The sequence below is a fragment of the Carlito syrichta genome, unplaced genomic scaffold (genome assembly GCF_000164805.1).
Source record: "Carlito syrichta isolate Samal-C Ts95f unplaced genomic scaffold, Tarsius_syrichta-2.0.1 Scaffold305117, whole genome shotgun sequence".
In the NCBI taxonomy this organism is placed as follows: domain Eukaryota; kingdom Metazoa; phylum Chordata; class Mammalia; order Primates; family Tarsiidae; genus Carlito; species Carlito syrichta.
In genome coordinates, this window is record NW_007249213.1 from 358,042 (window position 1) to 374,157 (window position 16,116).

A 16,116-nucleotide genomic window follows, 5' to 3' on the forward strand; every position below is an offset into this window, starting at 1 on the left:
AAATTAGCCGGGCATGGTAGCGCGCACCTGTAATTCCAGCTACTTGGAAGGCTGAGGTGGAAGGATCGCCGGAGCCCAGCAGGTTGAGGCTGCGGTGGCCAGGAGCGGCCACTGCACTCCAGTCTGGGCGGCAGAGTGAGACTCCAACTCAAAAAAAACCAAACAAACAGATCCCTGGGTCTCAAACCCCAATTCTGCTTCAATAGACCCAGGAACCTAGAATTTGTAATTCTACCACGTAGTTAGGCGATGTTGCTAAACCAGAAGACATACTCTCAGGTTACTATGGCTATAGGAACATTAAGGAGGCCAGCAGACTAGAACAGAACATGCAGAGTGGAAAAAGTTATCAGAGAAGTAACTGGTGAGGGGAGATCATGTAAGGTCTTGCAGGGCATCTGATAACAATAAGCAGACAGGATGCTAGGTATGCAACAGCAGTCAACAGGTCTTTAATGACTGAAGTAGATATGTAATAAGCCAATAAATGAGATTTTTGGCCCGAGCAACTGGGAGGATAGAGCTGCCATACACTTGTGATGGTGGAACACTGTTAGAGAAGGTTTCAGGAACAAAATCAGGATCAAGAGTCTGAACACGTCAGGTACTAATTAGATATCCAAGCTGAAATGCACAATTAGATACTGAGCCACTTAAGATCAACTGTGTCACATGCTGCACAGTACAAAAAGACGAAGCATCAGCCACCAGCATGGTGACCTTTACAACAGCTGATGTGGTAGAGGCAAAAACATGACTTGAGTAGATTAAAGAATGGGAAAGTCCTTATTCTTAAGAGATACATACTGAAGTAACTAGAAGCTAAGTGCCATAACACTTCCAAGTGTTTCTACTCTATTAGCCTTTTAACTTTTATGAGATTTGAAAATTAAATTTATGGCACCAACATAAGACCCTCCACCAATCCCAGTGCTTGAACATTCACCATGTGCATTTATTATCTTTATAGTAAGCATAAACAAAATTTTTAAAACTTGGAAAATGGGAATTAGACAGCAATATCAAATCTGAGACCATAATTTGTGCACTAATTGTCATTAATTACAATTTTGGGGAGAATTCACATAAAAAATCCAGGGGAATCATCTGCTGCTATGGAAATCAGACTAGATTTTCTATCTTGACTTAGACAAAATCACTATCCATGGTATCCTAACCTCTGAGCTTCCAGATTTTTTCCCCATCGGTAAACTTAATACGTATCTCTCAGGGTTGTAAAGCTGCCTTACTGCTTACTCAATTCTGTTGAATATACAAAAGCAAAAGGGTCAAAGCTCCATTTCATCCTCCAATTACATTATTTTCTCGATTTTAAGATTTAGATTTTAGGATTTTTGGACTGATTAGCTTACTAATAACTTTTGAGGAAAAGGTGCATTAAATATCCATACAGAATGACTGCTAAAGACACTTTGGTTTTGGAAACAAAAATTTTAAGTAACATTAATCAAATTATTTCTATGGGATTGGTCTATAAACAAGCCATCACATCTATCCACTATAATTGCCATAATTTCCTTCTGGCTTCTGCATTTCCAAACACACGTACCTTGCTGGGGTGAATGCCCACATGAACAGTTGTGCCATTTGCCTTTTCCCGCTGCACCCGCTCAATGTAGATGACATATTTTTTCCTGTAAACCTGGACTACTTTGCCAATTTGCTGACCTTTATAGTGACCTCGCACAACCTAAAAAAAATAACAGACATATTCAGATAAAAGAACAAGATTAATCTTGTAAATCAGGAAAACTGTTAATCAGGCCTTCACTCTATCCTTGGCTCTATGGAATCTTTTAATTTCAAGACTTAATCATTAAGAGAAATGTAATAATCCTATCTCGGGTTTTAACTAAGTTGTAAATAAACCATGCTTCCAGGTACCCAGTGTTGAGACAATGCATCCCTGCAACTGACGGCCCAGCAGCAGCGGTTCTAGACTTGTCAAAAGGGGAAAGAGGGCAATCCCCTTGGGTCCTTTCCCAATGTGGGAGCTTTCCTGTCCTCTTAATAAATCCTGCTTTAAAACAAAAAAAGGAGCTGGGCTCGGTGGCTCAGCCTGTAATCCCAGCACTTTGGGAGGCTGAGGTGAGTAAATTGCCTGAGCCTGAGGGTTCGAGACCCACCTGGGCAACTTGGCGAGACCTCATCTCTACAATAAATCAAAAAATTAGCCGGGAGTGGTAGCGTGCCTGTAGTTCCAGCTACTTAGAAGGCTAAGGTGGAAGGATCGCCGGAGCCCAGCAGGTCGAGGCTGCGGTGGCCAGGAGCGTGCCACTGCCCTCCAGTCTGGGCGACAGAGTGAGACCCCAACTCAAAAATAAATAAATAAATAAAATAAAACAAAAAGCGGGGGGAGAGAATAATCTCTAAGTAACATCCTGACTATGTCTTACTCTATACTCTATCACTTAATTACGGAGGGCATCTGATGCTTGGGAAAAGCGACTGTCACCGAAGAATAAAAGAAAAACTAAAAACAGCATCCTTGGTCCCTGACTCAACTCATCTTGCAATTCCCTTCAGGGAGCAAGAGTGTCAGAAATGCAATCCCTCTTCTAAGCTAAATGTGTGGAACAGCCATCAAGGTAACGTGAACAAGGATACATACCTGAACTTCATCATCCTTTCGGATGGGCATGGATCGAACATTGTACTTCTGTCTCAGCTCCTTGGAGAGAGGGGAAGACATAATCTTCCTGCGAATGTGGGAAGGTGCATTGAAATGCCTTTTGCGGTTCTTGCTTCGGTCTGAAGTCACAAAGGGATTGAACTTCATTTTGGCTAAATAAAAAGTTAAGACGACGCTTAAGTGACCAAAATCTCATTCCGTTTCCAAACAAATAACAGCGGTAACTGCTCACATGAGCTGTCATGTTCTGTAACTCCATTAAAAACGGCTTGAACTGAATGGTCCAACACTGAAGTTTTAAACTTCAAAACTTTTGCTTTACTAGGGTATTTTATGTGTTTACACTCTCCAACCTCCGTAAGCACTTCGTGAGGGCGTCAAGAATATATTTGTAAGTATCTCTGAATTAGGGCAGAACAGACCGATAACCCAACTCTCCCAATGTAACCACGTTTGAGGAACCAATGTTCGTCTTACACGGGTTTGACTGTGAACATATTTAGCCCCTCTGAAATTATGGAGTCAGACCCTGCATGCTGGACCTGGAAAATCCTGCACACAACTCGGGTCCAAAATACTTTCCAATAGGCGAGCGCGGTCTGGAAATTCCGTGAAGGCTCTACCGAGAAATTACTTCGAGACCATTCTTTAGAAACTACACCGGACAGACCTGACTCTAGCTCCACAGGCTCCCTCCCCCGAGTTCCTTCCGAGTTCCCAAATTCCCCGTCCCTCCATTCCTCTCCGGCCTGGCGGCCCTTGAACTGAAAAAACAGGTCGAAACCATCCCAACGCCCCCCTCTCTGACTTCTAATCGGCTGGCGGGAGAATCTCAGAGCTCCCGAAGACGGCAGCCACGGTGTCCCAAAACGGATGGCTGCAGATTACACTAGCTCGCCCGGCGAGTCCTCACCCGCAGCCGCTTTGGCGATGGCCTCAAAAAGAGAAAGATCCACACGCTACTTCCGGTTCCGTAAATTTACGAGAGATCTCGCGAGGCCGATGTCTCTGGGAGCGAGAGGGACGCGGAGTTTGAGAACAGTAAACCTGGGAAGAAATTGATTGCTAGTGTCACCTAGTGGCTCGGAGGGACAGCAAAACCACTTCAGGCGCTAGTGTCTCCCTTCGGATGTCTGGATGCTACCGCTGAATCTTCTGGGAAGGGTCGCCCCTGGGCAGGAGGTAGGGGCTCCTCAGGATCCGACTGTCCTGGTGGGTGAGGAAGGAGGGAGTGGCTTTAGGGGACCCCCGTCGTACACTCCCGGGTGCCGGGCTTCCGATTAGCCAGGAAAGGGCAAGGGCTTACTTTGGGCCGCCAGGTGGCGCTGGGATCCCGGCCGGTCGGTCACCTGGGCTACCTGCACCGCCCCATGCCCTCCAGGGCCAATGGCGTGGGCGCGGCGAGCGTGCCGGGCCTTTAACAAGCTCCCACGGACGCCGGCCACCGCCCCCGCACCTCGGCTGCCGACTGCCCTGCGGGCTCTCCAGAGGTTCTGCTGTGGCTGGCAAGGGGCCTTCCGAGTACTGGGGCCACCGATCGGCCCCTACTCCCGCATACATAACGCGCTCCTTTTCTAAACGAGACGCGGAGAGGGCTGGGCCACACCATGCTTTGAAGAAGCCGGGCCCAAGGCAGCCGTGCTGTGCGGAGAGGCGTGCCCCTTTCTGATGTTCAGCTCTGGAGCATACCCATGCAGGGCAAGGGTTGGTCTCTGCGAATGGTCTCGAGGCAGGCTGCAGCCTGCTACCCGGGTGCGTCTGGTAGCGCACTGGCTTCTGTTATACAGGTGTCATACTGACAGGGCTCACATTTCATTATACGTAAGGTGTAGTAAGCTTGCTGAGTGCTAGGGACACTCTCCTACACACTGTATTTTTTTTTTTTTTTTTGAGTTGGAGTCTCATTTCTTCACCCAGGGTGGAGTGCAGTGGCATGCACGCTCACGGCCACCCCAGCGTCGACCTTCTGGGTTCCAAGATCCTTGCACCTCAGGCTTCCGAGTAGCCGAAACTACAGACGCCCGCTACTACTCCTGGCTATTTTTTATTTTATTGTAGAGACGAGGTCTTGCCAAGTTGCCCGGGCTGGTCTCGAACCCGTGGGCTCAGGCAATCTATTCACCTCGGCCTCCCAAAGTGCTGCGATTACAAACTGAGCCACTGAGCCCGGCCTCTTTTTCTTTCTTTCTTTCTTTTTTTTTTGAATTGGAGTCTCACTGTCTGTCACCCAAACTGGAGTGCAGTGGCAAGCTCACGGCCACCGCAACCTCGGCCTGCTGCGCTCAGGTGAACCTTCTGCCTCAGCCTTCCAAGTAGCTGGAACTACAGGCATGCGCCACCACACCCAGCTAATTTTTTGATTTATTGTAGAGATGAGGTCTCGCCAAGTTGCCCAGGCTAGTCTTAAAACCTGGGCTTAGGCAATCGTCTTGCCTCGGCCTCCCAAAGTGTTGGGATTGCAGGCATGAACCACCATGCTCGGCCACACTACATTATTCACCCCTTTAATCCATAAAATAGCCCTGTTGTTGCAGGGCTCATGTCCTCATTTTACAGATGGGGCAGTTGAGCCACAGAGAAATGCCAGGAAAGTGTGTAAGGTTCTACAGAACCCATAGGTTACAGCTGAACCCATGCAGGCTGACTTCTCCGCCCCTTCTGGTAGCTGTATATGGTCCCAATTTGTAGGAACCTACTGGGTCAAGCCAAAGAGTAGGAAATCATATGCCAGAGTGCCCTGAGTAGACTAAATAAAGAATGTGTTTTTTCATTATTTATTTATTTATTGGGTTGGAATCTCAGTGGCATGCTCACGGCCACTGCAACCTCGACCTGCTGGGCTCTGGTGATCCTTCCCCTCAGCCTTCCAAGTAACTGGAACTACAGGCATGAGCCGCCACACCCGGCTAATTTTTTTTTTTTGAGTTGGAGTCTCATTCTGTCACCCAGACTGGAGTACAGTGGCCGCAAGTGCAGCCTCGACCTGCTGTGCTCCGGCTATCCTTCCACCTCACCCTTCCAAGTAGCTGGAACTACAGGCGCGCACTACCCGGCTATTTTTTTTATTTATTGTAGACATGAGTTCTCACCAGGTTGCCCAGGTAGGTCTTGAACCTGCGGGCTCCCAAAGAGCTGGGATTACAGGCTGAGCCACCAAGCCTGGCTTTTTTTTTTTTTTTTTTTAATTGTAGAGGTGAGGTCTCGCTAAGTTGCCCGGGCTGGTCTTGAACCTGTGAGCTCAGGCAATCCTCTCACCTCAGCCTCCCAAAGTGCTGGGGTTATAGGTGTGAGCCACCGCGCCTGGCTTTTTCATCATTGCTGTGCTCTTAAATATGATGTGAAGGAGGTAACCCTAGATTTTATTCTAATTGAAAAATCCAGCAAGAATTCTTCTGCTGCAACTCTTTTCAACAAATATTTATGACTTGTCTTTCATGGGTCAGCCCTGAACTAGACACTAGAAATGCAAAATAAGTCAGATGTTCTGCCTGAAAGAATCTCATTGTCTGAAAGGAGAGAGAGAACAACAGAATCAACAGCCACAGTACCACAGGAAAAGTGCTACCTGAGCCAGCTGCCCTTGGTGCTTCTGTGATTTGGGAGCAGAAGAGAGCTCTAGGATCAGGGAAGACTTCTGGGGTGAGGTCACCTTTGACTGAATTCTGAAGAATGTTAACATTAGCTCCATGAGGCAATGGGACTAGCTTGAGGGATGACATGGGGGTGAAACAGCATGGCTTAGTGTTTCTAAGAACCAGATCCTGTGACTGGAGAGAGGCATTCAGAGGGAAGCCCAGGGGGTCTGGGGCTGAACTTAGTTTGACTTGGATGTTGAGAGTCATAGGGAACAGCTGAGGTGTCTATCCTCCCACCTTGCCTTCCTTTCTGGCCTTCCCAGTCACCCCTTCTCTTCTTATCATCCTAGTTTACTAACCACTCTCCTCTTCATCTTCCTCTCTGCCTACAAAGGCCCTCTTTGTTTTCTCAGCTCCCATAATTCTTTGCTGCCACCCTGCCCTCTCCGGCCTCTTCCTCCCTTCTTTTGTCCAACACTGAGTCATCAGAATTAAACCTTCAACCCACTGCCTGGAAAGCATGACCATCTGACACAGCATGAAAATTGTTGGAGTACAAATTGTACACACAGATGCAAATTGCTGGTTGTTTATGGTATCTGTTTATCTAAACATATGTCAGTTGGGTGACTAGCTTCACCCTGCATGACCCTTTGGCAGTCTAGTCTGACTGCCTTCTCTCTCCCACACTTTCCTGCATTCTTCTTCCTTGATTTGAAAAAGATCCTTTTAGACTGAGCCTTTAGGGTCATTTTGAAGCTAGTCTTTGTGGAACCTTCAGACACACCAAAGCAGGGATTATGTCTAGATTTCACACCCAAAATCGTTTGAACTAAATTTTTTCCTGACATGAAACCATCACTTTCATTTATTCATTCTACAAATATGTATCTAGCTCTTACTAAATTCTGTGTCAGGCACTAGAGATACCAAGGTCTGTGAGATCTAGCCTCCCTTGAAGGAACACTGCTTAGGAGGAGACAGACAAGTCAATAGACAAAGCACCTGAAAGAAGATGATGGGATATACTGGGGCACAGCATAGGAGCCTTCAGTTCCCCTGAGGTTGGGAGTGGAGATGTCTTCATAGGCAACTCTTTTTTTTTTTAATAGAAAGATTGGCCAGGCTCGGTTGCTCAGCCTGTAATCCCAGCACTTTGGGAGGCCGAGGTAAGTGGATTGCCTGAGCCCACGGGTTCGAGACCACCCAGGCAACTTGGCAAGACCTCATCTCTACAATAAATCAAAAATTAGCCCGGCATGGTAGCGCGCGCCTGTAGTTCCAGCTACTTGGAAGGCTGAGGCGAAAGGATCACCGGAGCCCAGTAGGTCAAGGCTGTGGTGGCCAGGAGTGGCCACTGCACTCCAGTCTGAGTGATAGAGTGAGACTCCAACTCAAAAAAATAAAAAATAGAAGGATTTATTTAGCAGAAATCCATATTAAGGAAACATTTATTTATTTATTTATTTATTATTTTTGAGTCAGAGTCTCACTCTGTTGCCCAAGTTGGAGTGCAGTGACACGCTCACGGCCACCGCAGCCTCCACCTGCTGGGTGTAGGCAATCCTTCTGCCTCAGCCCTCCAAATAGCTGGAACTACAGGTGCGTGCCATCATACCTAATTTTTCTTGATTTATTGCAGAGATGAGGTCTTGCCAAATTGCCCAGGCTGGTCTGGAATTTGTGGGCTCAGGCAGTCCTTTCACCTTGGCCTCTCAAAGTGCTGGGATTATAGACATGAGCCACTGCTCTCAGCCATAGGTAACTCTTGATTGTACTATTTCTGAAAAGCTAGATAGGAGTTTTCCAGGTAGATGGGATTAGCATGGGGAGGCCCAGAAGCCTGTACCAGCACCACCTAGTGAGAACTGTGAATAGTTTGTGCTGAGCATTTAGCTGAGGAGTTAACTTGTACTGGGTAAGAGGAGGATGAAGAAAAGTGAAGGGTGAGGGTAAGGCAAGGCTCTTTATTTTGTGTCCCCCCAAAAGGACATTTGGAATTGATAAGGAGATCAAAAGGAGATAGGAGTGGAGTGGTCCCATGAATCATCCAGAGGGTTTATTAAGGAGAGGTCACATAATTGGATCTGAGGGACACAGATGTCTTTAATGTGCACACTGAGGCTCCTGCAGTCCTTGCCAGGGACCAGCCAGCAGTGTTCTGGATCCTTAAGCTTGTCTGGTAGTCTTAGACTGTGTAGGTATATAGTAGATTTTTTTGTTTTGTTTTGTTTTGAGTTGGAGTCTCACTCTGTTGCCCAGACTGGAGTGCAGTGGCCGCTCCTGGCCACCGCAGCCTCGACCTGCTGGGCTCCGGCGATCCTTCCGCCTCAGCCTTCCAAGTAACTGGAACCACATGCACGCGCTACCATGCCCGGCTAATTTTTTGATTTATTGTAGAGATGAGGTCTTGCTGCCCAGGTGGGTCTCGAACCCGCAGGCTCAGGCAATCCACTCACCTCAGCCTCCCAAAGGCGCGGGATTACAGGCTGAGCCACCGAGCCCGGCTTATATAGTAGATTTAAAGGCTATTGTGATGTTGGGAGGTGGCAAATGTGTGTGGGTGTGGGTGTGGGTGTGAGTGAACAAAGGGAGGAAGAGAAGAGCAACAGAGTTAAGTTTAACACCAGGCATCCATCCCTCTCTCCTTTCTCTCTTTCTCTCTCTCTCTCTCTCTCCCCCCTCCCTCTCCTCTCTCTCTCTCTCTCTCTCTGTCTCTCTCTCCTTTCTCTCTCTCTCTCTCTATCATCATCATCTATCATCTATCTATAATGGTATCTTCCTGTAGTGCTCTGACCCCATGGTGGTTGATTAAAACAAAAGATTTGGCTAGGCACAGTGGCTCACACATGTAATTCCAGCACTTTTGGAGGCAGAGGTGAGAGGATTGCCTGAGTTTGGGGGTTTAGAGACGAGCCTGAGCAACATGGCAAGACATTGTCTCTACAATAAATCAAAAAATTAGCCGGATGTGGTGGCGTATGCCTATCATTCCAGCTGCTTGGAAGGCTGAGGTGGAGGGATCTCCTGAGCCCAGCAGGTCAAGGCTGTGGTGGCTGTGAGTGAGCCAGCCTGGATGACAGAGTGAGACTTTGACTCAAAAAAATTTTTGTACTTGAAAATGAAAAGGTAAAGAAGGAGGAATCAAAACAAGCACACTAGGCTAGGCATGGTGGCTCACGCCTGTAATCACAGCACTTTGGGAGGCTGAGGAGGGAGAATTGCTTGAACCCAAGAGTTTGAGACCAGCCTAGGCAACATAGCAAGGCCTTGTCTCTACAAAAATTTTTTTAAAATTAGCCAGGCATGGTGGCACACACTTGTAGTCCTGTCTACTTGGGCGGCTGAGGTGGAACGATCACCTGAGCCCAGGAGGTTGAGGCTGTGATGAGCCAAGATCATGCCACTGTACTCGAGCTTGGACAACAGAGTGAGATGCTGAATCCACCCCCTGCCAAAGAAAACAAAACAAAACAAAAAAACCAAGCACATTAAATGACAGGGCCCAAAGAAATCCACAAGAACTTAGGAACACTGAGAATATTAAACTTGTTTTTTGTGTGTGTGTTGAAGGCTCACTCTTGTCACCCAGGCTGGAGGAGTGCAGTGGCACGCTCACAGCCATCGCAACCTTGACCTGCTGGGCTCAGGCAATCCTTCCGCCTCAGCCTTCCAAGTAGCTGGAACTACAGACACATGCCACCACACCCAGCTAGTTTTTGTGATGTTTTTTATAGAGATGAGGTCTCACCAAGTTGCCTGAGCTGGTCTTGAACCCCTGGACTCAGGCAATCCTCTCGCCTTGGCCTCCCAAAGTACTGGGATTTCAGGCTGAGCCACCGCACTCAGCCAATATTAAATTTTTACCTTACTTCTTAAGTGCCTGTTAAACATAAGATGTCACACCTCTAAGCAGACAAAGAAGCCTGCTGAGCCAGTAGCTGACACTCTCAAACCACAAGACAAATGATTTGGCAGCTCTTGAGTGTTCATGGGGCTGTCTCCTCACCAGGCAACAGGTGTATATACTGAAGATATCTTTAGCTTCTAGTATAATTTTTCTTTCTTTCTTTTTTTTCTTTGAGTTGGAGTCTCACTCTGTCACCCAGACTGGATTGCAGTGGCACGCTTCCGGCTACCACAGCCTCAACCTGCTGGGCTCCGGTGATCTTCCGCCTCAGCCTTCCAAGTAGCTGGAACTACAGGAGCATGCTACTGCGCCCGGCTGATATTTTGATTTATTGTAGAGATGAGGTCTCTCCAAGTTGCCCAGGCGGGTCTCAAACCCACGGGTTCAGGCAATTCACTCACCTCGGCCTCCCAAAGCGCGGGATTACAGGCTGAGCCACTGAGCCAAGCCTATAATTTTTCAATTCAGTTTTTGTTTTTTTGGTTTTTTTTTGAGTCAAGGTCTCACTCTGTCACTCAGGCTGGAGTGCAGTGGCATAATCACAGCTCACTGAAATCTCAACCTCCTGGGCTCGGGTGATCCTTCCACCTTAGTTTCCAGAGTAACTAGGACTACAGGCGGGTGCCACCATACCTGGCTACATTAAAAAATTTTTTTGTAGAGATGAGGTCTCAAACTCCTGGGCTCAAGCAGTCCTTCTACCTTGGCTTCCCAAAGTGCTGGGGTTACAGGCCTGAGCTACTGCGCCTGGCTCAATTAAATTTTTGAAACAAGTAATGCATTATTTAAAAAATCAGTAAGTATAAAAGCTAAAGTGAAAACTCCTTATCCTATCTCATCATTTTCTCATTCCCTTCCATGGTAATCACTGTTATTAGTTTTTTGTGTATCTTCTCAAGGTTTTTGGTTTTGTTTTTGAGTTGGAGTCTCACCCTGTTGCCCAGACTAGAGTGCAGTGGCTACTCCCAGCCACCGCAGCCTCAACCCGCTGGGTTCTGGCGATCCTTCCGCCTCAGCCTTCCGAGTAGCTGGAACTACAGGCGCGCGCTACCACGCTCAGCTAATTTTGGATTTATTGTAGAGATGAGGTCTTGCCAAGTTGTCTGGGCTGGTCTCAAACCCACAGGTTCAGGCAATCCACTTACCTCGGCCTTCCAAAGTGCTGGGATTACAGGCTGAGCCACCGAGCCCAACCTCCCCTTTCTTTCTACATGGATTGTAATAGATGCTAGCATCTATTACTAGTGTTCCACACCTTGCTTTTCCCCATTTGCCTTTGTACCTTGGAGACTTTCCTTGCTTGCTCTTTATGGGTGTGTGATATTCCCTGAACCTTAAGTTCAACAACCAAATACTAATCAACCCTATTGATTAGTATTTAGGTTGTTTCCAATCCTTTGTTATTACAAACCACACTCAATTATATAACATTATATGAAGTGGGACCAAACAAAACAAAACTGGAATTATCTTTTGGAGGGCGGGACCCTTGTAGTGCAGACTTCCTTGCTAGGGTAAGTATTCTAGGAACCCATCAGCATCAGTGTGCTAGCTAGCATAGTAGTTAGAGGTTGCGTTCAGTTTGTGAATTTTTTTTGGAGATTCTTTCAATGCATTTGCCCACACTGCACAGAGTGTTCAGCAGTCTTTGATCAAAACCAGCATGACCCCTGGGCTTCATCCCGCCATTTTACCCCATCACGCCCTGAGCAACTTTTTTTTTGATGAAAAAAGTTCTTGAAAGAAAATGTTTTGCTGATGTGGAAGAGGTGAAACAAAAAATGATAGAAGCACTAAAAGACATCCAAATAGAAGAGTTCAAAAACTGTTTTGAGCTGTGGAAAAGTGTCTCGATAGGAGTATTGCATCAAACAGAGTATCTTGAAGGTGACTGAAGTTTAAACTTGTAAGAAGAAATACACAGTTTTTAATCAATAAAATCTGTTTTTTGGGGGGTCCTCCCTCATATGGATGTCACTGCTCATACATACAAGTGTATCTGTAGGATACATGTCTAGAACAGAAATTTCTGGGTCAAAGTGGAAATTTTGATAGATAAGTTCAAATTTCCCTTGATAGAAGTTTTACCAATGTATATTCCCACCAACCATTCCCCTGCCTCCCTCAGCCTCAACAGCAGAGTAGGTTATGAGACTTCCAGAATTTGATCAACTCATAGGTGAAGGGTGGCATGCCAGCCGAATTTTAATTTGTGTTTCACAAGTGTGGTTGCATAGTTGTGTAAGAGCCACTTGGATTTGTATTTTTGAACTTTTTCATCTAGATGAAGTATCCTTAAAGTCTAAACTCAGAGCTTTGTACATGCCTTGCAAAGTCCTTGGAATCTTTGAGAAAATATATACCTTTATTTTAAAAATAGTTTTTGGCATTCTTTGAAAATAAAAGAAGTGTCATCTACAAGTCACCGCTGAACAATGTGAAAACACTGTGGGTATTCTGAAAGAAACTTTTGGCAAATACAACAGAATCTGAAAAGACTAGAATCAGGTCCCCAGAAGTTCATGACACTGTTTAAAACAACCTGGGTGAGGTTAAAACAGACTCATCAAAGTCTTCGTAAATTTGACATTATTTTGATTTCTGTAATAAATATTTTCCCCATGGAATCCATCTGTATCTCTCCCCGAAATAGCACCTGAGCACTTCTCTTGTCTTGAAAAGAATACAAAGAGTGCTTTAAGTACATAAGTGCTCTAAAGCAATCCTTCCTGTGTCCCAAATATCCCCTTGTAGTGTGGATCCTTTTCCTAATGGTCCCCAAATGACCACCACTACATGCATTTGGGAATTAGATAAGAGGCAGAGCTTTTCCTCCCACACACAGATGGTAACTTTGCCAAGAGGGGCATAGGTTGTAGGGGGCTCAGCGGTGGCCACACCTGAGGTGCAAGCCACCACTTATTTAAAATAATAACTAGAGTTTTTTTTGTTTTCAACCTTAAGGCGTTGTTTGACTTATGGGCCTCAATAATCAGCCAATAGCTATCCCCTAACTACTTGATCCTCAGGCAAGGCCCAACCTGAGGCTTTTCTGGTGGGCCCTGTTGAGGGCCCTAACATAGTGCAACAGGGTCCTCAGGTAAAGAGGCCTTGGTGAGCAGCTGCTAGCACCCGGGTTTCAGCATTTGTTGGTTGAGACAGCAGTGTTCCTGACAAGCACGGCTGTTTTCTTCCCCACCCTTCCTCACCCAGCCCAGCCTGGGAATCCACCTCGGAAACTGGCCCAGCTGGTGTGGCCTCTAATGAGTGGTTGGGTCATGAGGAGGAGGACTGGGACTGGGAGGGAGGTGGGAGTCCCCAGGGGTTAATTTGCCCACATATTTTTCAGCTGATTCAAGTCTCACCTGTCAGGCTTCCCCTCCACTCCCTGCCTTCCAGGCCATCCTCGGAACTCCAAGACTCAAAATTTGGACCCCTGCCCCTGCTTGCAGGCCATTCTGCTGGCCATGCCTCTGTTGACAAACCCCTGTCTCTTGATGTGACCTCAGCTCTCTGGGAAGACCTTTTTTGGTTGTTTCCTACAGAAATTCTGGGACAGCCTCTGAAATCTGCTTCTTCCTCAGGGAATACCTCCTAGGCTGGCATGTTATAGGCAGGGAAGACTTGTGGGTGGGATGCTGTGAGACTCCTGAGTGCTGAGATTCTGGGAAACCTGCATTTTGGCCCCTGTGCCACCCCTTCTGTTTGTTCATGAGAGCAAGATAGAGAATCCTGGGTAGGAATTCTGGCCTGGAGGAGTCCTGCCATGCCCTCCCCCCCAGCAGAACATTTGCCAGCACAGTGCCCTTGACCCTGGATCAGCCCACATAGCTGTGGATAGATCACTTGGCAGATAAGGTCTGCACTTCAGGGCTGGTGACCCTACAGGAAGGCAGTGACCACCCATCTTTCCAGCCTGCTCAGTCCCGGCCTAGAAGGGAAAAGTATCTGCTGAGGATACACATGAGGACCACACATGCGAAGTCAGCTTCTGAGCTCCTTGTCTGCCTAAACCCCTGCTGGATTGGGGAGCAGAAGGTGGGAGGAAAGCCATCATACTTCTAATCGTGCCCCATCCTAATACCCTCTGTCTGCCAGGTCCTCCCCTCTGCCTTCTTGCCTGTCCGCCCCTTGAGCTTGGTTGGACCCAGGTCTGCCCTGGGCCCTCTCTACCCGCTCCCAAGCCATGGCCAGTCTGGCCAAGGAACAGGCAGCTTCTGGAGCAGCTCTTAGGCCAGGCCTGGCTCAGCCATCCCTCCAGGTGCCCCCTCATGCCTGCTTCCTTACCAGCAATACCCAGGGCAAGATGGCAGCTACCACAGCCACCACGGCGATGAGAGTGATGAGCAGGAGGGCCCGTGAGCGGCAGCAGAATGAGCGGGTGGAGCTGGGTGCTGGGGAGACCTCCGAGAGCTCGGCCAGGCTGCGCCTTGGCAGCACACTGTCCTGCTCCCCCAGGGGCATCCCATGGCGGCTGATGATGAAGACCTGTGACTCTCGGGGTAGGCTGGGCAGCAGGTCCAAGGGGAGCTGACTCTGACCTGGGCTTCCCGGCAGCCTCGTCTGGCTCGAGGATGGTCTCCAGACAGGCTGGGAGACAGCCAGGGGGTTTGTGTGGCCCAGATTGTCTGGTGGTAGCACAGAGGGCAGGCCCACGGGCACAGCCAGGGTCTGGGAGCTCTTGTCAAGCATGGAGGGCCAGCGGGAGCTCTTCTTGCTGAGGAAGGTGACATAGCGGCAAATGGGGCAGACGATGGTCCTCTGGACCTGTCCATCCACTCTGGTGGAGAGCAGGTACTTGACAAGGCAGTCATGGCAGAACACGTGGCCACAGCTTAGTGTCCGACTGGCACCCTCTAGGTCTCGGAACTTCTCATAGCACACCGGGCACTCGCTGCCCGAGCTGTCCTTGCTCTCTCCTTCTGACATGGCACTCAGAGAAGGCAGGGCTTAGCTGTGGGCGGGAAGGGTTGTGAACATCAGGACCTTTTCGCCTCCTTCCCTCCCCCTTCCCAATTCCCATCTACACCTCTCTCTCCTCTGCCTCCTTGTCTTCTGCCTCTTCTTTCTTTTCTTCAAATTCTTTCCTCTTGCTGCTCCTCCTCAGTGGCCTACCTGAATCAAACCAAGAGACTGAAGACCTAGAGCCTAAGATCCTTAGAAGGAGATGAACAGATGCTTCTGGAAGGGGGTATCGGGAGACAGAACAAGAGGGCCTAGTCACACTGGACCCTGGGAGGAGGTGTGTGGAGTGTGACGAAGAGTACCTGAAGTTCCTGATGCCTCACCTCAACCATGACATGCACACATGGTGAGGTCACCACCTCCTGCTTCCTGGTTCAGTGCCGGAAGTGAAGGCAGGGAGACCCTGTTCCCAAGGCAAACAGGTGACTAAGAGCACGTCCAGCCTCCAGTCCAGTCTCCAATTTGAGCCTATACCCAGAATGACCATTTTCCAGAAAAGCCTCTGCTATTCCTCAACCTTTCTCCTCAGTTGGGGTTGGTGGATCCATTGGATTTCCGCCAGCCATTGGATTGCATTCCTCTGCACTAAGTGCACCTATAAAGCAATGACTGTTTTAAAAATAAAGCTCAGAACTTACACATCCAAATACCTGCTGGCTCTTTGCATAGTCACGTCAGGGAGCTGTGGGATCTTTCTTCCATCTGCTACAGCTCAGTCATTCTCCAGATTCTTCTTATAAAGCTGCCTGAGGCAGTGAGAGAACCTTCTGATTAACCTTGGTGAAGGCAGATTTTCATCCTTTGAAGATGTGTCTGAGATTTTGGAAATGACCAAAAGTCAATGGTAGCCAAGTCTAGTGAGAAAGTAAATGAGTGATCAAATGGCATGATATTGTTTGAAATCAAAGATATAAATGAGCAAAATGAGTTTTAAACAGTATCTGAGAGCAAAAAAGAGTTCTTGGATTAAGTACATGGCTTCCCAAGTTGGTGACTTTGAAGGGAAACACCTG

The 16,116-nt window shown here is 47.8% G+C and overlaps 2 protein-coding genes across 6 annotated transcripts in view; both read right to left on the reverse strand.

Moving 5' to 3' along the window:
* The window catches only part of RPL26 (ribosomal protein L26), a 16,314-nt gene extending 1,998 nt beyond the window's left edge, over positions 1–14,316 (reverse strand). The window contains exons 1-3 of one of the 5 annotated variants that reach the window (XM_008061136.2): positions 3,182–3,309; positions 2,633–2,805; positions 1,571–1,711 (exon numbers count right to left, since the gene is read on the reverse strand). In XM_008061136.2, the coding sequence (XP_008059327.2) occupies positions 1,571–1,711; positions 2,633–2,805; positions 3,182–3,188 (321 nt within the window). In that variant the 5' untranslated portion in view covers positions 3,189–3,309. Of the gene's footprint in view, positions 1–1,570; positions 1,712–2,632; positions 2,806–3,181; positions 3,656–14,311 lie in introns of those variants that run through there. The other 4 variants (XM_021713973.1, XM_008061135.2, XM_021713971.1 and 1 more) reach the window with 4 other exon arrangements.
* Positions 14,317–14,407: 91 nt separating this feature from the next.
* RNF222 (ring finger protein 222) lies at positions 14,408–15,067 on the reverse strand. Its single transcript, XM_008061137.1, has one exon. The coding sequence runs from the start codon at positions 15,065–15,067 to the stop codon at positions 14,408–14,410; it is 660 nt and encodes a 219-aa protein (XP_008059328.1).
* Between the last annotated feature and the right edge of the window lie 1,049 nt (positions 15,068–16,116).